At 51.4% G+C, this 23,498-nt stretch overlaps 1 protein-coding gene across 3 annotated transcripts in view; it reads right to left on the reverse strand.

Moving 5' to 3' along the window:
* The window catches only part of RBFOX2 (RNA binding fox-1 homolog 2), a 169,333-nt gene extending 161,427 nt beyond the window's left edge, over positions 1-7,906 (reverse strand). For all 3 annotated transcript variants that reach the window (XM_086468718.1, XM_086468726.1, XM_086468735.1), the window contains exon 1: positions 7,706-7,906. In XM_086468718.1, the coding sequence (XP_086324844.1) occupies positions 7,706-7,906 (201 nt within the window). The remainder of the gene's footprint in view (positions 1-7,705) is intronic.
* Between the last annotated feature and the right edge of the window lie 15,592 nt (positions 7,907-23,498).

A 23,498-nucleotide genomic window follows, 5' to 3' on the forward strand; every position in this document is an offset into this window, starting at 1 on the left:
ACTTCCCCTCATTTCTTCTTCCCACAGAAAGGAAGCAAAGCCACAGAACAGAATAAAAACAAAAAGCCAGGCAGAGATGGTTCAGAAGCTCCATGTTACAGCAGCTGCTCGGAAAGTCACGCCTGGCTACGCTGCCGGCAGAACCGGGGCCCCAGGGAGAAGGTGCCCAGCCCTGGAGCAGGGCAGACCCCAGCCTTTCCCCCGCCTCGCCCACTCGAGGGGTGCGAGTTGGCTGGAGGAAAGGCGACCTTTCCACCCCTCTCCGGGTAAGGGAACGGCAACCGCAAGCAGCAAATTATAGGCCTAGGATCCCAGCTACAGCCTCTCCTCAGCCCACGCAGCACTAAATCAAGGCTTTTAAGTGACGCCTTGGTGGGATTTTCTTCCCAGGCATCGCCCCCAACGGTGACAACCACCCCAAGTGTCTGCAAGCATCTCCTACAGAAATAGCAGGGGAAAAGCTGTGCAGAAAGCCTCAGCTAAAAGAGCATGCTCCAGTCCCTTGAAGAAACCTGAGCTGGATCCAGATCCCAGGGCCTCAAAGGCCTCTGGGGAGAATATTTTGATATTCGCAACACACAGAAATGCCACATAAGGTTGCTTTTTCAGCCCCTCTATTAAAGGAAATTTAACTACGTTCAGCCAGAGGGTAAAAAGTGCTGACACATTGGGTCGTGGCCCCCCTCCGCCTTAAATGGTGCAGGTTCTTCCCCATCTCTATGCTAAAACTTGCACCATTGCTGAGGCAATTATAAGCAGATAAAACCCAAAAAAGTCATACAGAAAGAGCAACAATTGCTTCTAACCCATACTCTTTGAAGCAAGCATGCAATCTTCCTGCACAACGAACTCTCCCAGACAAAGACAAACACAAGCAAAAGCCCCGGGAACGCAAAGCCACTTCAAAACCATGTCAGACTGAATCCCACTGTCCTACCCAAGAGATGCAAGTAAAAGATCTCGTGACCTCTTTTCTAATCGGTATGAATCACAAGTACACTCTGCCCACACTCCAAAGGTTAGGAGATTGCAACGGTATAGCTGATTGAACACCAGTGTCGCACCAACTGAGCTGGCAGAAACTGCCAAAGTTTCCTGCTCTGCCCAAACAGATGCTGGATCCAGCTCAAGTTCAGCTGTTGTCCCTCATTAAACAAGGGGGCTTTTGTATAAAACCTTTCCTACTTCACAGCTACCTAAATACATCATATCATTGCTAAAGAGTAAGCATCCCATTTCCTTCAGTCCAGCAAACAGAGCTGCTGGGGTGGTTTCAATAGATGCTGTACGTACACATGACAAGCCAAATGAGAAAGAGACTGGAACGGTTCACAAGCCTCTTCCCAAACACCCTGGAAAACCTCCAGAACCAACAACGCAAGTTAGAAACTTCAACCTATGACAGACCCTTCTCAGCAAAGCCAAGCAGACAGCAAAGCTTTCCTGCAGGAGAGGTGCCCTGGCACAGCTCAGTGGGACAGCTCGGCGCAGCCCTGACAAGGAGCGGAGCGCTGTGGGTCAGGGTCAGGACGGTGGCACGGTTCAAGCCTGGTAAGGACTGTTTCGTACAGCCCCTGCCATCGCTGGGCTTGGCTCCTACAAACATCTCAAACCCAACCCGGAAAAAAGGGAGTGCGCTCAGGATGGTGAAGCAGAGGGAGGGGGAAGCATGCTGGGGAAAATACATACATATCTTCCAAACTAGCATTTTCCTGATTTTAGAAAAGATTGCTGGCAAAATTAAATTTACTGGAGAGCAAAGGGAGTTAAGGCCCAAAATGCAGTCAAGCAGCTCTAATCCCTAAACATCGGGATTATCTCATGACAGCTACACTCCAGCGTCCACTCAATACCACTGTAAAATGTAGATCAACAGAATGCTTCAATGAACTGGAACTCGTTACCTCTAATTGCTTCTCTCACTTCGCTTCTGGATGTTCCTCTGATCCCTCAGCCACCACATTTCAAAAGCGCACGCACACACACACACACAGAAGGTTAAGTAATATCCGAGATGGGCAAATTAAATAAGAGGTTTCCAGCTGACCAAAACACTTGCCCTCCTCTTTGGCTTTGTATGAAAACTAAGGTTTGCTCCATGCCATGAGACAAGTCAGCAGCATAGAGCGACAGGTTTTAAAACATCTTCAACTGATGCAACCCCTAACATTTTCCAAAGGAGCAGAGGTTCCTGTGCAGCAAATCAAAGCCTGCTAGCAACAGGCTTTATTTTTCCAAGCTAACAGGGGTATGGCCTCCAGCAGCAGTCCCCAGGGGGCTGTGGACCACACACAGAATCCAGTTCAGGTCCATCTCGACTTCGGTTTGGCTTCCCTACCACTAGTGCAAACAAAGCAGTTATTTCATTTTACTGCTGCATCCTTTGCATCTCCTGTGTTCCCCTATTCCTACTGCCACCAGCCCTCGGTGCAGCCACAATAAAGCACGAAGCTAGCACAGCAACACAGCTGCTAAACCTTCACTGACCGGCACTTCTTTGAGACAGTCTTGAAAGCCCGATGCAAACATGCAAGGCGGGAGCCCTGCTTGCTAGGTCACTGGGAGGAAAAGCAAGACAGAGGGCATTTCTCAGGACATGCCTGGGAGAGAGGCATGCTGCTGCAAACTCAGCTAGGTGGGCAACCTTTTCAAAACACACGGAAGAGTTCAGGCTTTCTGCAAAATGCCAGCAGGTTCATGTTTCTACATGGGAATTCTGAAAAGGAAAAATAAAAAGCGTATGTCTACAGCTGGTACACATAAGCAGAAGGAAACCATCTCCAGTAGAGCCCGACCCCTATTTGGCTTCCAACCTCTCAACTACAGCCATCACCTTTAAACACAAACCTCTGAAATCCAAAGAGAAACACAGACAGAGCCTGGAGGGGTACTAAAGCATCCAGAATACTTTACTTGGGCTTTCCATTTTCCTGAACACAGCAAGAAAAGAGCCAACATTAAAGTGCTCTTCACATCTCTAAAATCCCAACTTCAGCCTGTTTGCCAAACTTTTTCTTTGAACTGGAGATTTTTTAAGCCTTCCCAGACTGTGTCAGGTCTAACTCATAACACTCAAAAATTTGAAAAAAACAAAAGGACAAAAGCAAACAGAGAAATAACAACAAACTTAAAAGGTGATTCATTATGTCTCATCACATCGGCAATAGTACGTCCAAACAGCATCCCAGGAAACCTCACCCTGGATCCAAGGCAAGGGTGAGCTTCTAAAAATTGGAACATTTCTTTTCCAGAATATCTTGTATACCCTGTATTGCTCTGCATCTCTTTACGAAGATGGCCATGCCGTGAATAATAAGGGAGAGGAAAAAGCTAACCTGATTATACAGCTTTTCCACGGTTTACTGGAGCTAGATGTTCTCTTCTGTAAGATTAAAAAATACAGATTTCCATAGGGTGCCCCACAGCACAAAAGCTGTTATTCACTGGCCCCTTCTTGATTACAGTCCCAGACATCCCTCTTACTTGTAAAACCCAAACCTGTCTTTGGAAATTATCAGCAGATTGATTTCTTGCACTCCTCTGGAGCACCACAAACAGGCCATAGTTTGAATGAGGACACTGGTTGTCGTGAAGCACCAGCAACGTCCCTGCTCTCCCCTTTCTGTGGCACACTGCCGTTCAAGGGTTCCAGTCTTTGTGTTGGAAGGAGCCAAGCTAGTAGAGGGTGTTACAGACCATCTTCTGGCTTGCGGTAGGAAGAGAAACCGCAGATTTTTCTTGCAGAGAGAAGACTTATCATCTATTACGTCATTATTTAGTCACAGGAGACTGATCTCAACACCGCTAGTCATCTTTATGAACCCTATGCAGACACGCCTGAATGCCAACACAAAGTCACCACTCATCGCTGCCACTACAAGTTTACGTGGACAGCATAAGGCATAGACCACAGCTGCATTATCTGTCTTCCCTGACCAGTCCGCCATGCTCATGGTTGCAGAAGAACAATTCCCCCAAATACTCAGGGATACTGAGCACACAAGTCATTCGTGAAAGAGGAACAGGGATCAGCTCAGTTCACACCTTGCATCTAACTCCAACCGCATATTACCCCAGGTATAATTTTAATTCACTAACCATCCTAGACCCCATTAAAAAGTTAAATCAAAATTCAGCTTGGGGACGGAACAAGGAGTTGATTTAACTCATCCAACCCCATGCAAAGCAACCAGAAGATATTTTAATAACTTTCTTCAGCAGTGTAAGCTGGCGGGTACACCTCTAGCACCTCAATGGGGAAGACAAACACAGTGCACTGGAATTATCCCCTTGTCTGCAGCTCCAAAGAGAAAGAAGGGACACTACCCAGCTAGCCACAATATTTCTTGTCTTTCATCTTGCGAGGAACAGAGGAGGAGAGAGATTATTGCAAGGGTACTTTCTCTTCCATCTGTGCAGCAATCAACCTCATCTGAAAAGCAGCAAATACAGCTGCATCAACAACTGCATTTTGGTGCGGTTTCACAAGTGACTTAAGCCAATATAACTTCCCCCCCCCCCACTCCCCTCTGTTAGGGACTATTTTTACCCAGATCTGCAAGCTGATCCAAACGATTCAACCTATCCAAGCCAGCACACAGAGAGCAAGCTAGTTCCTAGCTAGTATTTATACAGTTATAAAGCAGCAGTACCTTTGGGGCCCTTCACTTCCAAAGCTTACAAACATATCCAAATACTTCCAGGAGCCGTTCCTGGCCAGTGGCGTTTGATTTTTGTTGCTTATGGACCAGAGGCAGCTGAAAAGCAGCCGTTTGAACTGGACCTTTTCCTCCCACGCCACGATTAACTGAAATATGTCCCAGAAGCAGATAGCAGCCATGATCCGATTTGTCCCAATCCCAACTCAAGCAGCTTTACACCACCCTCCTAACAAGATCAGCACTGGCCAAACACCATTTATCCGGCCTGATCAAAGATGGATTAGATAATGAAACCCTAACTGCATAAGCTGTCTGAGCATGCTGGCCTGAGACAGCAGAAAACAAGAAGCCTAGTAAATTTAAGGTCTACTTTAAGCTTTAAGGCACACTTTGCCCCAAGATCTTGGTAACTACCTACTATCTAATCTTCCTATAGGCTAGTTTTTATATTTCATGTTACCAGACCCCAAAAAAACCTATCAGTTTTACAGCTGCATTAGTAATTTCTACAGCTAAATGATTTATTTCAGCATTACAAGCCACGTTCATATCCTGAACCACTGGTAGGTAGGGGTTATGCAAAGAAGAAACTGTGGCAAGCGTGGCACCCCAGGACTCCTCGCTATCAGCCCAGAGACACGAGGTCACCAAGTTTACACAGCAACAGCCTGTGGCTCTGGAACAGGAAGTAGAAAATTGACAGGATCTGCAGGAAAAACAAGGTACAACAGTTGCTGGTGTTATTTCCAGCTTCCAGAAAGCCTGTAGCATATACTGGGGGGAAGGAAAAAAAAAAAAATTTAAAAAAAAATCAAATAATAGGCTCTTTATTCCTCTTGTAAGCATTATGTACAGTTAAACATAGAGAATATACTAAAAAGAACCCGTTATTCTAAAATAAGGTACTTCAAAAGAATACATTATCCAAACAGAAATCCTCATGAAAGGCAATCTTGTGTTTCAACTTTTAGGTAAAAAGATATCCAATTTCCAAAACATTAAAGAACATAATCTTCCTAGATCTGATATTATTTGTAATTTTTACTTCATATTTAGTGTTTCTCGCTTACAACCACGAGAAGACTCTTCAGTTAAATAAACCACACTCTTTAACAGTAAAAAAAGTCAAGGGAAACTCTTGGACATAGTGGTATGTGTGTGTGGATATATACATACAGTCATATATATAGGTTTATTTTCATCTTTTACATTGAAAAGATTGAAAAACCTTTTCCATCTGTATACATACGGAAAGATTAAAATTATACTAAGAACACAAAGTAACTACAATACAGGCGTCCCAGTCTAAAGAATAGTTATACTGACTACAAACACACTCAAATTTAAATTTGGAGAAGCTGCACTTCGCCACCTAATTTCTCCACCGTTTGCCAGCATTTGATACAGAAATAACCCCCAACTTTCCACTACGACCCACCATTAGTCCCAACTACCATTACCACCAGTATTACACATTGCTGCGCACGCACGCTGTGGTAGCCCCATGGTTGAACGCTGCAATCTTAATATCTTGTACTACTCATCGAACAGATAACAAAACGCTTTCCTCAATGTAAATATAGAGGGGAGCCTTTCATGTATGTAGAAATTGTACTCATTTATTTTGTTAAACCAGTTCAAGTCCCTTCCTGGGCAATTTTCTCTTCATTTACCACTGGTTTACATCAACAGCAACCAGTTTAACCACTAACTACAGGTAAACTGGTGCATCCCCTGTAGCTATGCAGGACCTGTGCCTCAGTTTGACTCCAAAGAGCTGGAAGAATTTCACGTCACCACATTCACGTGCTCGTTCATAATTCCTAGTAAAACACAACGTATAAGCACTCCTTCAATGCTGAGCATCTTTCTCCTTGCAATTATACACATTGTCTGAGTCATACTTGACACCTACGTGTGGGAGAAGATAGTATTTCAAGGAATAAAAGACCACGGCACGGTTTTCACTGGCCCTTGCAGGAGCACAAGCAGCAACACTCAGGTGTGAAGCTCCAGCCTACACCATCACGCTGGGGAGAAAGCGATGGTGTGAGGTGGAGAGACCACCACGAAAAGGCTGACCATCAAACAGAACCACAAACAACACTCTCCTGCTGCAAACTATTTAAAATAAAAGAAAAAAATCTTGAGCACACAAACTGGGGACAGCCTAGGAAATAAAAAGGGAAGCTCACTGGCCAGCATTTGACATCTAGATGAGAAGCACGCTGGAGAGAACAGGATGCTCCTCTCTGAAACCGAGAGCAGCACTTACCAACCCAAGAAAAGGTGAGAAGAGAAACAAGTTCAGATGAATAAATCACGCTGCTTCCAAACAGCTCCAATATACTCGTCACAAGAAAAGGAAGAAAAAACGCCAGAGCAACTGCCATAATAAAACAACCCCGTACAACACCCAGACAAAGGAAAGCAGAAACACCTTGGCAGCATCACCCCACAAACACAAAAGCGAACGCACCTGGAAAGAGCAATGTTTTGCGGACGATCAAAATGTGCTGGCAGAAGACGACAAGAACCTAAAACCCTGTTGGCAGCCCCTGCACCGAGCTGGAAGGCGCCCACCCGAGCCCTTTCACCCTTCCCGAGCAGCACCTGGGATTCCTCCCGATGGTTTACAAGACCCAAGGTGGAGGCGGGTAAACCCCACCGGCCCCCAAAGCCCCGCCGGCGCCCCGTGCCCAGCCCCGCCATCCGCGGCCTCCCCAGGGTGCCCGGCGGGCGGAGAACAGCGGTACCCGGAGCGCCGGACCCGGCGGCGGCTCCCCGTGGGCCGCGGCCCCGCCGCCGCCCCACGTGCTGGGCTGAGCCCCGGGAGCCGTCCGCCCCGGGCCGGGGAGCACCGGGCATGAGACCCGCTTCCCGCCGTCAGCCCCTCGGAAAGGGCCGCACGCCCGTAAGCACCGCGCTGAATCCCGCAAACCGAAATTAAACGCGGCCCAGCCCGGCCCGGCCGCCCCCCTCTCGCCAAGCTCCCGGTGCGGGAGAGCCGCCGAGGGCCCGCCCGGCCCGGCCCTACTCGGTACCTGCATGCCGCCGCCGTCGGCCTCCGCCTCCGTCCGCAGCCGCTTGCTGTGGCCGCCCTCGGCGCCGTCCCCACCGGGCATGGGCTGCTCCAGCTCCGGCTCCCGCTTCACGCCGCGGGCGGCCCCTCCGCCGCCGCCGCCGCCGGCCAGGAGCTGCGGCTGTGGCTGCTGCTGCTGCGGGGGCTGGCCGCCCTCCGCCATCCGCGCCGCCGGAGCCCCGGCCGCCCCCCGCCGCGATCGCCCCGCTCTGTCACCGCGACGCCCGGCGCTGCCGGAGGAGGAGGAGGAGGAGGAGGAGGAGGAGGAGGAGAAGGACGAGCCCCACGCCGCGACCAGAGCAGCGGGAGAGACGAGTTCCGACCCACCGGAGCGCCTCGGTCACGGGCTCGGCGGCGGCTGGGGAGGGGCCGAAGCCCCTCGGCAATCTCCGGAAACGCCGGTCGGGCCGCCGGAGCCGAGCGACCCCCGCTCGGCAACCTTCGGCGGCGGCGGCGGGCGGGGCGGGGGCGGGGCGGGGGCGGAGCTCGGCGCGGCGCGGGGCGGGGCGGGGCCGCGGCGGGGCACAGGCCGCCCGCACCCGCCGCCGTCGCCACCGAGGCGCACGGGGCGGCGGGAAATGGCCGCCCGCCGGCCCGGCCCTCCCGCTCCCCCGGCCGCAGGCGGCGTCCGCCCAGCCTCAGGCGGCGTCCGCCCAGCCCCACACCCGGGCTGCCTCGTCCCCCGCGGCCTGGGCTGAGCCCAGAGCGCAGCTCGGCGACCGGCGGCGGCGGCGGCGGCGGCGGGAGGGGGGCGGGGATGGCCGCAGGGTTAAGGCGCGAAGGCGGCCTGGTCTCTGCCTGCGCCTGGCGGCGTCTTTTGCTAACGGGCCTGTGCATCTTTTTAATGGACCGCGGTGGGTTTAGCCCCCCGCCCCCTCCCGGCAGGGCTGGGGCAGTCCTGCTGGCCACAGGGGTGCGGAGCGCCCACCCTTCGGGCAGAGCCGTGTCCCCCCGAGCCCCCAGCACAGGCACGGCCATGTTCGTCTCTGCTCATGCAGGGCTTCCTTTCAGGGTGAGGAGGATGCAGCTCTGCCTGTAAGGAGCAGGACTGAACTGAGGCGAATTTGGGGTGAGGGGTGCTGGGTGCATTAAGAGTGTGGCCAGCGGGTCAGGGGTGGTTCTTCTCCCCCTCTGGAGAGCTGTGTCCAGTTCTGGGCCCCCCGCTTCAAGAGAGACAGGGAACTGCTGGAGAGAGTCCAGCGGAGGGCTACGAAGATGGTTGGGGGACTGGAGAATCTCTCTCATGAGGAAAGGCTGAGAGACCTGGGGCTCTTTAGCCTGGAGAAGGGGACCTTATCAACCATAGAATCATTAGGTTGGAAAACACCTCTAAGATCACAAAGTTCAGCTGCCAACCCAACGCCCCCACACCCACTAGACCGTGTCCCAAAGTGCCACATCTACACGTTTTTTGAACACCTCCAGGGATGGTGACTCCACCACTTCCCTGGGCAGCCTGTTCCAGTGCTTGACCACGTTTTCAGTAAAGAATTTTTTCCTAATGTCCAATCTAAACCTCCCCTGACGGAATTCGAGGCCATTTCCTCTCATCCTATCACTTGTTACTTGGGAAACGAGACCAACTCCCACCTTGCTACAACCTCCTTTCAAGTAGAGAGTGATAAGGTCTCCCCTCAGCCTCCTTTTCTGCAGAATAAACAACCCCCGTTCCCTCAGCCGCTCCTCACAAGACCTGTTCTCCAGACTCTTCACCAGCTTTGTTGCCCTTCTCTGGACACGCTCCAGCACCTCAATGTCCTTCTTGTGGTGAGGGGCCCAAAACTGCACACAGGATTCAAGGTGCAGCCTCACCAGTGCCGAGTACAGGGGCACAATCTCTTCCCTACTCCTGCTGGCCACACTATTGCTGATACAGGCCAGGATAGTTGGTCTTCTTGGCCACCTGGGCACACTGCTGGCTTGTGTTTAGATGACTAGTCGCACCCCCAGGTCCTTTTCTGCCAGACAGCTTTCCAGTCACTCATCCCCCAAGCCTGTAGCGCTGCATGGCGTTGTTGTGACCGAAGTGCGGGACCCGGCACTTGGCCTTGTTAAACCTCCTACAAATATATAAATATATACTCATACAAATACCTAAAGGGCGGGTGTCAAGAGGATGGTGCCAGGCTCTTTTCAGTGGTGCCCAGTGACAGGGCAAGGGGCAACAGACACCAGCTGGAACACAGGAAGTTCTGACTCAACATGAGGAAAAACTTCTTTACCGTGAGGGTGGCAGAGCACTGGAACAGGCTGCCCAGGGAGGTTGTGGAGTCTCCTGCTCTGGAGATATTCAAAACCTGCCTGGATGTGATCCTGTGTGACCTGCTCTGGTTGAACCTGCTTTAGCAGGGGCGTTGGACTAGATGATCTCCAGAGGTCCCTTCCAACCCCTGCTGCTCCATGATTCTGTGATTCTGTGACTTGATCCCCTGCTTCAGCAGCATTCAGCTTCTGGGGATGTGCTGCCCAACTCAGTTCCTCATGCTGCCCCTGCTCAGCACAACCTCCCTCACTCATGGCATGTGTCTTTTCTGGCCTTTTCCAGGCTTCCTCCATGCTGTTCTGGGCAGCTCACCCCAGGGCTCATCTCACAGCCCCCTTCTGCATCTGATCTCTTGAGAAAGGGGCTGATCTGCTTTCCCATTCCTCGTAGCCTCCATGAGTTTCTCCTGCATCTTTCTATGTAACTCCTGATTTGTTCTGCTGCAGATGACCTCCAACCAGATGGAGACACCATCTTCAAAAACCTGAAGCCTGTTCATCAGCCCTTTTATATATCTCCACATTTTGATCTTGAGAAACAATTTTGGGATCCTCAACAGAAACGTGAAGTTGATTTTATTACGCAGCTGCTGTCTGGTAGCACCAAGAATGATGTCTGCTCTAGAACAAGGAACACAGAGGCAGCCTGTACTGTCCTGAAAGTAGTCTGGAAGCCATGGCAACTTGAGGGAGAACTAATCTGCAGATCATAATACAAATCTGCAGTTGGCTTTGTTAGGCAATGGGAATGGCACTCTTCTTCCACCTGCCAGCACTTTGGAGGAAAAAGAGAAAAACAGGAATGGAGGTGGTCAATGGGGAGTCAATGCCCATAGGAGGAAGCCCTTCTTGACGTCTCAAATATCACCATGTGTAACGAAGCCTGTGAACCGGTTGGGTTACCTTGGTGTGTCTTTACACATCTGCTGATCTTCATGAAATGATAAAGCCTTTGGTTTTGAGTGACAGTTACAATACGTGACTCCAGTCTTCCCTTACACCGCATTTTTCCAGATCCAAAATTAGTTTTCAAGGCCACATTAAAGCTATTTTAAGTGGTATGTTTTGTGATGAGGTGCCAGCTTGTCTCCTCCAGTGACGGGGAAAATCTCTTTTTTCAAATTACAAATCTCTGTGGAGTGGCAGGCACCCAGAGGACAATTACATGCAGCTTTTGTCTGCTCACCCACCAAGGGTAAACACATGTCTCATTCGTCTTGACTGGGTTTGATAAAATGAGCCAGACTGTCAAACAACATTGAAGGAATGTGTTCGGTCCATGTTTGGCTTGAAAAGAAGCTGAGATTCTCGTGATTGGGATGCTACTCATTCAGAGAAAAGCAGCTTTTTTTTTTATTTATCTTCCTCCTACTTTTAATGAGGGGTTCTAGATGAAGGTTACAGGTTAAGATATTGCCTGTGAGGTGCTGCAGAAGGCTTCAACAAGTTAGGAGTAAACAGTTTGGAGACAAATCTGTGTGTGCACTTGGGAGCACTTCTCTCAATGTGATCTAGGCATCTGTCCAATACTCCCCTTGAAGGATATCTCAAGGAGAAGCTGCTCTACAGTGCCCAGCCTCCATTTTTATCTTCATCTTCCCCTAACCCCATTTCTACCACCTCCTGCCACGCAGGCGCCAAGGCTGCTGCCCGTTCCCCCTCGTATCCTGTGTTCACCTGGTCTGTGCCACAGAGCGACACCCAGCAGACCTGGCAGTGCCGTAGGCAGGTCCCTTGGAGAGGCGTTTTTGGCTGGCTGTGGTCTGCAGCCCGCCAGCAGGGTAGCTGGGACCACCACAGAGCACCGAGCACCCTCAGCTGCGGTGCGGGTGAAAAGTGCTGAGGCAGGGTACTGCGCCCTCCCTGCCAAACTGACCTGCAGTTGCCGCTGCCGTGCTCTACGCTCTCATTTGCTTTCTGTCATTATTGCCGTGTTATTTCATATTATTATTTCTCTAGCTCTTTCCATTTCCTCTTAGAAAAGATTAATGAATTAATCTTCACATTATGCTTGTGGGATAGGTATTATCTCCATTGAACAGATGGGGTATGAGGCATTCCTGAAGACACAAAAAAGCTTTTGAGCTGGGTCTACAATCTTAATCCATTGATTTCCTTTCACACAACCCAGCTGCCTTTTAGGTATTTGTATGTGACATCTGAGACATATTAAACAGACAGCTGACTCCTCTGTTAACCCTTCCACTGCTGCACAGCGCTCTATGCCAGCTTACGTGCCGTGATTTTATGGACAAGTTTGCAGAGTGCTCACCGGTGCTTTGTCTTTGACAGATCATCAAGAGGCAACTATAAGAAACATTACCCTTCCAGAGAGCTCTCAGAAGCTGGTGTGAAGAATATATCTTTCTGAACAGATTCATATCATTCTAGAGTAAAGTTGTGGGGGTTTCCCCCACCCCCAGAAAGACACCCTCTGAAGGGATTCTTTGGAGGAACATGTGCTGGTGCTTCCACTGGGCTGGAGATCAGGCGGCATCAGGTCGACAGGTGTGAAACGCCTATGGAAGTTCAAAGGGCTGGCTCCCACAGCCTGCTCAGATGGAGCAGAGGCAATGACTCATGGAGGTTCTAAGGCACAGGCGTAAGGTGAGGCACAAACTCGGCTGTTATTCTTTGACCCAAAGGCACAGAAATCGTTAGGAGACAGCGCAAAGCAAATCTCTCCTCTCCACCACAACTGAGAATGGTTTCTTGCTGCTTCCATCATCTACACATGATGTCTCATCCTGCTGACCAGCTCCCTCTCGCCCTCGCAGCCCCCCCCAGCTTTTCCCCTCTCCTTCCCAGTGGATTTGGTCTCTCTGCTAAGCGGGTCAGGGGAGGTTTATGGGGTTGCCCAACCATGCTCGTTCCTGCTGTTTCTGTCCTTCCAGCCAAGCTCCAGGAGCCAAACACTCTTCCTCCTGACACCAGCACTCCCACAGGTGGTGAAGTGCTGCCAAGGTAAAGTTTCAGCCTGCGCTTTGGTCCTGGTTGCGCAGGAAGCGGTGATGGAGCTTTCCGTAGCAACGAGCGCGGGTAAATGTTTCTCCTTGCTTGTCTCAGGCCAGCTCTTTGCTATCAAATTTTGTTAACAGGAGCTGCCTTGTCTTGTCACCAGTTAGCACACAGCCAAAAGTACATAACCGAAGTCAACGAAGTACAAAGACCTCGTCACCTGACTTACACTGTCTGCCGGAAGGATGCCAGTCCCCAAGCAGTGGCAGAAGGCCAATATCAATATGTCACTCTGACGCAAGGGCGCTGGCAGCTGTCAGTCAGTGGGTCAACACCCACAACGCACCTGGTCTTTTCCCAGTGCCACCTCTTGCGGTGAGGACACCTCGCTTCAGAAAACGCCACCCAGCACCTCGGCGCTCCGGCAAAGCAGCAATGTCAATGGCCGGGAATCAACCGGAGGGCTCAGAGCAAAACTTCCCTGACTCATTTTCCTGCTGGCTTCGGACGCCGCTGCAGCGCACTGATCGTTGCTAATTGCTGCGTGGTTCTGTGGGGTGTCATCGTGTTCCAAAGTTGTGCCGTTGCAGGGGTACCGATGCTGCTAAAGCAGTCCGACACCTGCAGTGCAGATGCAGTTATCTGCGCGTATGCTGTTAGCATAGAAATGCCGTCTGCCTGCACTGCTTATGCCTGGAAGGATGGGGAATAAAGTAGGTGCTTCAGCACTCCTAATATGAAGGGGCCTCCCACTATATCCCCAAAACATATAATAACAGGAAACTGGGTGAAGAGCATGTCTGGGAAACGAAAGGTCTTTTGCTTTCCTGTTGAGACAGCGGGGCTGACCGTCTCGAGGTAAATAGCGTGAGCCATGGCGGTGCCACAGGGAGTGCATGGGGACACAAACCAGAAGAAAAAAAGACATGGGCTCTCCCCCACCCTCTGGGTGCCAGAGATCAAGAAGCGGGGAAATACCTGGCATTTGTTCCCCTCGGCTGCCTGTCATGAGTGAACCAGAGGTAGTTGGAGGCTGGAGTCTACATCAACGGGCCAGCAGTGATGGCTGTCGATGCAGTTCTCTGGTAGCCTTGCTGGAGGCACAGCCCCCACATAAATACATCCCTGGCTGTGCCTCTGAAGTACATCGGGGCTGTGCCACCCTCTTCTCTCTCAGACACAAGTCTGTAGCAGCCAAGTGGCTGTGTCATTGTTATTCAGCCTCCATGGGCACACAGACGAATAGATGGGACCGGATCATTATTTGTCGCTCTTCGTCTCCAAATAGGCTGGAGGCTGCGCAGCTGGAGAAAGGCAAATGCCTCGCTGGAGGCAGCGTTCGTTGCCGGTATAACGGGCAGACGGAGCGAAGGACAAAGCGAAACACCCGCTGTGGCAGCTGGGCACGTCGTGCGAACGGAACGGGTGTTACCACGTAACTCCCGTTCGTTTTCAGTGAAGCACCCTGTTTATGAGGGCCCCTTAGCTACAACTCAATTTACTACATGGCTGATCTCTGGAGTCAAGGCTGATTCTTTCTCCCTAATTGGTTTATTGAAAAGCATCTGAAAGTGCCTGGTTATACACAAAATGCCAAACTAAGCTAGTCCTTGACACGATTCAACTAGCAAGAAGAGCTGTCTCCCAGGGCAGAGAACAGCTTGCAGATTATTTTCTACAGCAAGCCCTGTATCACCTTTCACTTCTGTGACTGATGCAGGGATAAAGAAAGGGTGTGCGGTTGAAGCAGGCCCACACCCTGATGTTTCCCAGCTGTTCAAGCCTTCCCTTGAGACGGCCACCATCTGCGCGAATTACAACAGCATGAATTACGCCTCGGGATCCAAGCCACAGGAGCGTTTCCAGGATTGCTCCAGCTTCTCGCTATTCCAAACATTTTGCAGGCCCCTCCTCTTCTGCTGCTAAAGTTTTAGCTCTTTGTGCCTTCTGCGCACGCAGGGTTTTCCAGTTCCATTCCTCATATTTTCCTTGGTCTCAACTTTCAACTGATATTTCCACGTGTCCAGTCGTACTTACTCAACTTTCCAGACCGCAGCACAGACATTACAGATGACTCCACCTGCTGGCTATGCAGCAGTGCAGCATTCGTACCAGAGGGACCGTGAGACGCTTGCTACTTATACGCATAAATATGATCACAAAATCTTGCCCTTAGATTGTGTGTTTGCTGCAAAAGATCATCAGTTTTCCTTTGCAGAGAAAAGTGCCATGTGAATTTATAACATCTTAGCAATAAGCACTTGCAATCTGATTTTACCCTTTCACGATGCCATTTGCTGATGATACAGCATGCATTTCAAATAAGATTTGAAAACATACTTTTTTTTTTTTTTAAAAAAATGTGATTTCTCCACTCTAAATATAGTTACTGCCTTTTTGGCTTCAGATCCAAATTAGAAAACGGCGATGAAGCACAATAAATACTCTACATATGAGCCAAGAGGATATTTTCAAAGCTAGGCAAACCCCAGTTTGTAAAGAAAATCCCCCATACATGCTACATCTGCATAAATACTAAGAGTTTGCATAAAAACCCGATGCGTGCAAGAACACAGAGCCAGCTAGGTCAAGGGAACTGACTGCAAGAGCGCGAAGAAATCCCTTTCTTGTGATTCGGCGTGACATTTAAGCACTTGCTTAACTTTAAGCATGAGAAATATCATTGCAATCAATGAGGTTATTGACATGCTGCTGGACAAGGCAAGGACTCTGGTGCCGGGCTGAATCAGGGCTGTGCCTTGTGCGCGCGGCCAGAGGGGCCGTGCAAGTTGCAGGCAGGGGAAGCTGCCTGCATCTGTCTCGGAACAACGTCCGTCTGCCCTGCCGATTGCCAGTGCTCTCTTATCTCCAAGAAAATGAAATTATTTCAAATGCAATTTGTAGCCCCCACTGAAAAAAAAAAAAAAGGCTAACCCTCTCTCCCGGAATCATCCGAAATCCAGACAACACATAATCCACTACAGGAAATATAAACGCCTAATGCAATTTTACAGGCGGCCGGAGGGTGCCAAGTTTGCTAGCCCACACAATAGGTTGCAGATTTCTCTGTGGGGGGAAAAAAAAAATAAAAAAAAAAAAAGGGGGGAAGGGGGCTAGGCTGCAGCTCTTCTTGGTGCTTCTCAAATCTTGGGAACTTCAGCTGTGGCTGCTGGCAAGAAGGGGCCGCTAATCCCGCAGTCTGTAGCAATCAGAAACACAGCCATATTTAGTCATGTTTTCCAGCCCCTTCTCCCGTTCCTGCCTGCTGAACAGCCATTTGGAAGGTGAGCAGGGCTACGAATTCAGACCAAAATAAAACGTTACCAGCCCGTGCAAAACTCAGAGGGGGGGATATCCACAGCCCTGCGAAGCTGATGATAAAACCATGGTGGAATTCCCTGCCTGAGTGACACTGGAGCTGGCCGGGGACACCAGCCCTGTGCCGTAGGGTCCGTCTGACCCAGAAATTGGCTGTATGACTCAGGATTACCACCACTGTGCTGGCCCCACTCCCTCCAGAGGCTTGCCTCCGACTTTATTAATACCACTTTGCTTCACGCAAGTTGCACTCAGATGGGGTTACGGTGGTTTGGGTTAAATATGGAATGGGGAAATTGCCATAGTCTCCCAAGTATGTGCTATAAATTCAGGCAATTTAGGGCGGAGGGGAGAGCTGGAAGCAATCTAAGCGTGTTCTTCAGCAGTGGGAATGCACAGGTAGGGCACCTAAATAAATGTAATTGCAGTACCAGGCTATATCCACGTCATTCTGGAGGAGTCACTTTGGTTTTATCTCCGGGACTTGCTTACGCTGATTTTTAAAGCCACAGTATCTTTTTCTCCCTTTGATTCCCATTCTCCGGCCATCAGCCTGTTCGGGTGCCTCCGCTGTACATCTCTTACCCTAATACACTTCGTATTTGACCTCAACACTGAGTTTCCTCAGTTTGCAGTATGTATTTAAAGGTTAATTACAATATTCACGTGATGGACTTTACCCTGGATAACATCCGTATTCTGCTTCATGCAAACTTACATACATGCGTCTGTTTACACCCATTTTTAAGCTTTATGTAAACCACGTAAGGGTTTAAGAAAGCCTCGGCACTGCTCTTTTCTGCTCCTTCAGGGGGCTGCTTCATGCACACAGGCTGCTCGTCCCTCACCGGTGCCTCTCCCAGGGCCTCCATCTCCTCCAGCTACTCATCCCGCCTGGAGAGAGATGCTCTGCCCCCCACCGCCACCACGCCCACCACCAGACACTGGGGCCCAAGGGGGGCCCTGGGCTCCTGCTGTTAGAAGGTCGCTGGGGATTTGGAGGCACATCCTTGCCTTGCACCCTCCTGTGCATCTTCCCCCTGGCCTGGACCGATGGGGACCCAAGCCTGGATGCATGGGGGGGTGGGGGATGTCTGCCCACACTGCAACTTCCTCACCAGCATCCCTGCCTCTGCAGGCCCGTTGGAGGTTGCTTCCCCCCTGCATCCCTCATCCCTCTGCTTTTGTGGTTTTTCTTTTCCTCCCCTTTCCTGCTGCAGGATCTTTCCCTTGGGAGCCATTAGTAGGGGAAGGGAGATGAGGAGAAACGAGAGCCAGAGGGTCAAGTCATGAACAGGCATGAACTCCCCCCTCTGCTGCCAAAACTTCATGGAAAGCTCCAGAGCTACTGGGAGCGTGAGCCCACAAGCCGAAGGCTCGCTGCCCTGCCTCTGCTCAGCCCTCTTCTTCCCCAGCACCCACTGAGGTCTCTGCAGCGTACCCAAAATCCCTGCTCATGCTGCCCGTGGCCATCCTGTGTCACTGGGCCCAGAGCCCTGCTAGCCCAGACATCATGCCAGGCAATCCCTTTCATAAATTGCTCGAGCTCCAGCTAAAACCACTGTTGAAGCGGTTTTCAGCTCCTCTACCTCTGCAGGGCAGCTGCTTCAGAATCATTTCACAGCAAAGCTCTCCATTTAATATAAAGCTATTATCAAGTCATTGCTTGGGTTTCAAGAAGATCACCTCACGCTATCAGCTCTGCGCTGTGACGAAACGCCAACTTGAGTGTCACAGCACCCAACCAGCCAGAAACGGGCCGAAAAAAAAATTGTCAGCTGAAATAAACTTCGCTGGTGTGCTTTAGCACTCATAGGCGAGCTGAGAGGCGTGGGATCCCCGACCCTCGGAAACCAGCCCCTGCTGCAGCCTGCAGCCGGTAATCACGTCTCAACCCGGCGCAGACAAATTCCTTTTGCACTTCCTCCGCGCCGCCGAGCGCAGCACGCCCGCCTGGGAGAGCGGATTATAATCAAGCTCAGCGGGGCTCATAATCAACACAGGTAAGTACACATCGCGTCTCGCTGTGCTTCGGAAATAAATAAGGCAACCCCTTTTCGCCTGCTGTATCGTTGATAATTCATTCCCTTCCTCCAGTTTTTGACCCACAAGAAATTTCTTCAGCTGAAACCATTCTTCATTAGTTTTCTGAGATACTTAATTTTTAAACGCATCCCAGTCCACCAGTCGCAGCCGGTATTCTCCATCCACAATTTCCACATCATCCTCTAAGGCTGTAATTTAGCAGTAGGATCCACGCATCCCCAAATGTTACCCGACAGCTTCTGCATAAGCCTATGCCCAGCTGCAGACATGGGTGTGAGCATTCACTAAAGGCAGGTTTTATATTTTCACCACTGGTCTTTCTCCCATCAATGTTTGTCTTTTTTTTTTTTTTTTTTTTTAATGAAGAGGACAGAAGTTCAGATTGCAGAGCAGGAATTGCCACGAGCACTTCTTCTTTTCTGTGAAATGTTGCGCTAAGATTGGCTCTGGCATCAAAGTATTTTGTGGGTAGTTCAGAGAGGAGAGAAGAGGAAAAAGAAGGAAAAAAACCCAAAGAAAAAAAATATAAGAGAAAAAACAGTAAATATTTTATCTATCCGCTGCTCAGCAAAACCAGAAAGCAGTAGCCTCAAAACCACGTGAGAGCAGTCACTATCCTGGTGCAGTAGCCGCCTCGGTTAGCGAAAAGGGATGTGCCGGTTGCAACCAGGGAGAAGAAAAGGCAGCACCCAAAAGCTAAGCAGGTAAAAGGAACAAATTACGTCGAAGGAAAAATTTCCTGTCTGTGCAACGCATCGCTGCTGCTTGGTTCGCTCTCACCTGGCAGCCTCAACGTGACGGGTTTGCCCTGCTCCGTGAGCAGATGGGTCCCCAGTTTGAGCCATGCAAGGAGTGATACAGGGCTGGTAGACCTGGGAGTGGTGGCTGTGATCACACCTGGTGAAGGTACTTGGGTGGTGGCAATCAAGCCTTTACCCCCAGCCTAAACAAGAGCCTAAGCGCGTGCCTTGTTTTTGGTAACGGTAGGGGGGTTACCCGCCTGCACAGAGGCCGGGACCCCATTGGGCAGGCAGGAGGGTTGCTAGGACCAGCTGGAGGGTTGTCAGGGATACTCTAACCTGTGCTGGAGGAAATTGAGTGCAGAAGGAAGCTGTGGGCTCTTCTGGTTGGCCCCAGGGTGGATGAAAGTCCTACCAGCCCGATGCAATTCGCAGGGAGCGCTCTCTGCCTTGGGGGGACGAGGCTGTTTGCAGCTCAACTTGAGCCCAGAGAGAGCGGACGAGGCGGGTGCAAGCCCTCAGCCCCGTGCTTCATCTGCTGCAGGGAATACCGGGAAGCGTAGCCAAAGTCATGTGTCACCCCCTTTCGCGGCGTATAGGCCTGACCCTGCAAGAGCAAGGAGGGTTTCCTGCCTCTGAAATACACCTACCCCGGAGACACCAGCACAGGGCTCAACGCCGCGCTCCGGCAAGCTGGGCTGTGGCTGAGCGGTGCCCCATGGGCTCCCAGCCAGGCCCCTCTCACCCTCCTGCAGCACAGCCACGGCTCTGGCATGGCTGGGAGGAGAGCACCAGCCTTTCCAGGCCCAGCTCTTCCCGCCACGGTGCCTGCTGCAGCGTGTTTCCTTCCTCTGCCACAGCGGTCAGGAAAGGCTTTTTTCAACGGGGGAAACTGGAGTGCGCTGCCCACAGCAGTGCTGCTGCCCACGCACCGCTTGCCCACGGAGAAGTGGGTCGAACCTCCCGCCAGTATCGCCCAACTGCCCCCCCGACCTCAGGGCAACTCCCTCGCCTGCGAAAATAGATCAAATTCCCTAGGAAATGCAGGAGTCCAGCTCGCACTTTCTGTTTGGTATGCACATCCTCTGACAGTTTATTTTAATCATCTTGCTGCTTTTAATAGTTTGCAGTGGTGTCATGAGGCAGCCTCTCCCGCTGGGCGAGCCGTAGGTACTGCGGCTCTATGGAGAGCAGTCTGCAGAGGTGCCAGAGGGACGATTTTGGGGGGACTGCTCTGTCAGATCCTGGACAGCAGAGCAAGGAACAGCTGCTCTCTCTGCCCAGGGGACCAAGACCTTGAAATCTCACTTTGGAGAGAGGCTAGTTCCATATGATCCTGCAGGATAATCCTGGATGCAGCTCTGCCTGTGCCATGCCCCATGTCCCTGCAGTGGGTGCCCACCTCCTCTCTCCATCACGTACCTCTTTGCTCCCAGCTTCCAAGAGAGAAGTCACAGAGAAGCTGCACTCTGCTCTCTATGATTTTCTCCCTAACCCTCATTCATCCACTGCTCAAAGCAAACAAGCCAGGTCCCTTCACAGGGACACAGTGCCAGGCTTTGCTCGTCCTCAGTGTCCCGCCAAAGTTACGCCAGGGCCGTGCTACGCCCTGCGAGGGGAGGACCAGCCCCGCAGGCCACGCTGCACGTGGTGCCATGTTCTTGGCTGCTGGACATGCCCTGCACCAGTCAGCGCCACAAATTCGGGCGCCTGTACCCAGCCACTCCGCCGGCTTCTCTGTTCAAACGGCTCTGGTTTTCTCACCTTCTGCCTGCAGCAGCAGTGCAGGCAAATGACCTGCGGGGTAGGTGAGGTTTTACCGTTGGTGTAGATTTCCTCCTACGCTGCAGAGATACCGCACATTACCCTGCAGTGGAACAAGCCTGCCGGCTGCACTGGCCATCCCTCCCCTGAACCAAACTCCCTGGCTGCAGCAGAGAGGTGAGCACATCCCTCAGCGAAGGAGAGGGGTCACGGTGCAGATAAACCCCCTTCGGCACCACAGCAAGGGCCTGAGTAAACACGGACAGCACAAACCCAGCACCTGTCCTCGTGTGGGGTCCCCACCGCAGTTTCTTTACTGCAGATCCTCACTGGAGCATAAGCCACGTCCTTGAAGTTGCCTCCCAGAAACTCCCCAGGTGAGAGGGAAGCGGTGAGCCGGGCTTCAAGCAAAAACTGATCAAGAGCTTTATCTGTGCCTTACCCGCAAGGGCACATCAGGGCAAGGCAGTTGGGTGCCTCGTGCTTCCGAAAACGACGAGCCAGCTCGCTGCGAGCTGAGCGGCACGCAGTTACCTCGACAGCAGAAAGGATCAAAAGCCTGCACAGCAAATTGGGCTGCGTGTTACCTCGTTAAAACCTGTTTTGGCTGCACTAATACTTCTGCTTCAAAGCCTGCTGCAGTTCCTAGCAACGTGAGCACTTCTTATGCAAGCCGGGAGCCTTGCCTGAGACTGGAGCCGATCTCTTCTCTGGAGGTGAGCTCCTCACACCTGCACCAGTGGCAGGGGAGGCTTCTGGAGGCAGAAGCAGGGTCTGAAAGAGCCGGCTCCAACCCAGGATGAATTTGGCAGCACATGCACAGCGCACGCAGCCCCCACGCTGCTTTCAGCCCCCAGTGGGGAAGTGCTGAGAAGGAAGCGAAACAGACTTTTGACACATGCCCGCTGGGTACGGGGCAGCCTGGGGAGGCTGCATCCAGCCTGCAGGGCTGGGAAGTTTTGCTGGGGTCCTCTCAAGCCCCAGGGAGAGCCCAGGATTGAGAAAAGGGTTCTGGGAGGGAAGAGCCTGGGCTAGGAGGAAGGATGCTTCCCTTGTTGCTGCACTGGGAGTGCTCAGTGCCAGGAGTTTGAGGGAGGAAAAGTGAAAGGTGGGCTCGTCTCTGGTGCGATGCTGTTTCTTTATAAGGCAACACAGGGAGATGTTTCCCTGGATACAGCAGGAATGAAGAGCAGGAAGCAAATTTCTTCGATCAAAGCTCCAAAGGTTTGGATTTTTTCCCTCGTTTTTTTTTTTTTCTCCATCAAGTCATCATTTCACCCACAAAGCTGGTGCCAGCTGCCCTACGGGGCCGGCTGGTCACTGCATCTCCTGGCTGTACAGTTCAGCATCTCGCTGCCTCTAGGCTCACCTCTCAGCTGGACACTACTGGCCCCCTCTGCTAACACTCGGTCTCCAGTGAGACTTTTTCTGGCCCCACTTTAGCCTCGTCCTTACATGAGATTAGGGATTTGAGTGATGGCTCCTGTCCTAAATAGGAGCCTAAGGAAGAAACCCATTTGTCCTGAGTAATACACCCTGCCATAGCACCCTCATCCATGAGGTTCCGCACAATTTCCATTGAGAGCCGATTAAAGCTGTAGCAAATGAAGCCATCCACAGTATAATTCCAGATTAATTAGCAGCACACAACCACATTAGGAGTAACACGGCACTGCGAGGCCAGCCACTCCATCATCATCGGTTCTCCACTTCCTCCCTCGTTCTTCCTTAGGGCTGGGGTGCTGAGCAACAGTGAAACCTCCAGGGCAGACCTCTCCTGCGGGGCACAGGCTTCTGCTGCTTGTACGTGTCCTCAGCCACCGCAGGTGAGCGGAGAAGGCAGCCTGCCTTAAATCCTCCTCGTGCACTACCAAGTGATCGCCCAGCCCTAATTACCTAATTGACTTGTAAGTGTCCTTCTCTGCACATTTTACCCAAATTGAAAGCACCGTAGGCCAGCCCTCCCCAATCTTGGCGAGGGAGGCTGCCCCACCGCAGGGACCCGGCTTGACAAGGGACCCCAGCACCTCTCCTCTCACATGCCAGACCATCGCTGCTCAAAACATTTCACGTTTTTCTTTTCCTCTTGTTGCGCTGCTACTCAGCTGTTTGATTTTTTGAGTTGCTCAGCTGTTTGTTTTGCTCAGCCACGCTGGCTCAAAATGGTAGCAAGGACAGGAGAGTCACAAATATAGGACTGGAGGGTTTTTGGTTTGTTGTTGGGGTTGTTGTTGGGTTTTGGGGTTTTTTTAGGGTTTTTGGTTTGGTTTTTTTTTTTTTTTTTTTTTTTTTTTACTCCTCTTCCTTCTGCTTTCACTCCCACTGCTGGAGCATCAGGGGAAGGAAAAACTAGGTATAGACAGACAGCAAACAGTAATCTATTAGTATTAGCTATCTGTCCTGGAACTGGGAATATTGTCTCTGGCTGTGCTTGGAGACAAGGTTCCAAAGGACGTGCTCCCAGCAAAGTTCAGATCCAGGCTCTTGAGGGAAGGCCATGCAGCGGTATCTGGCCAACAGGGCTAGGACGAAGCCTCTCCAGAAGGGGCTGAGCGGCTCTCAGGACTGGGCTGGGCTTCCAGACGAGCCCCAGCCAGGATGGGGGACTCACACCAGCTCCAGAGCTTCCTCCCCACGCCAAGCGCCAGGAGCCAGGCTGTGCCTCCG

The sequence above is a fragment of the Leptosomus discolor genome, chromosome 1, assembly GCF_034619465.1.
Source record: "Leptosomus discolor isolate bLepDis1 chromosome 1, bLepDis1.hap2, whole genome shotgun sequence".
Taxonomy (NCBI): Eukaryota; Metazoa; Chordata; class Aves; order Leptosomiformes; family Leptosomidae; genus Leptosomus; species Leptosomus discolor.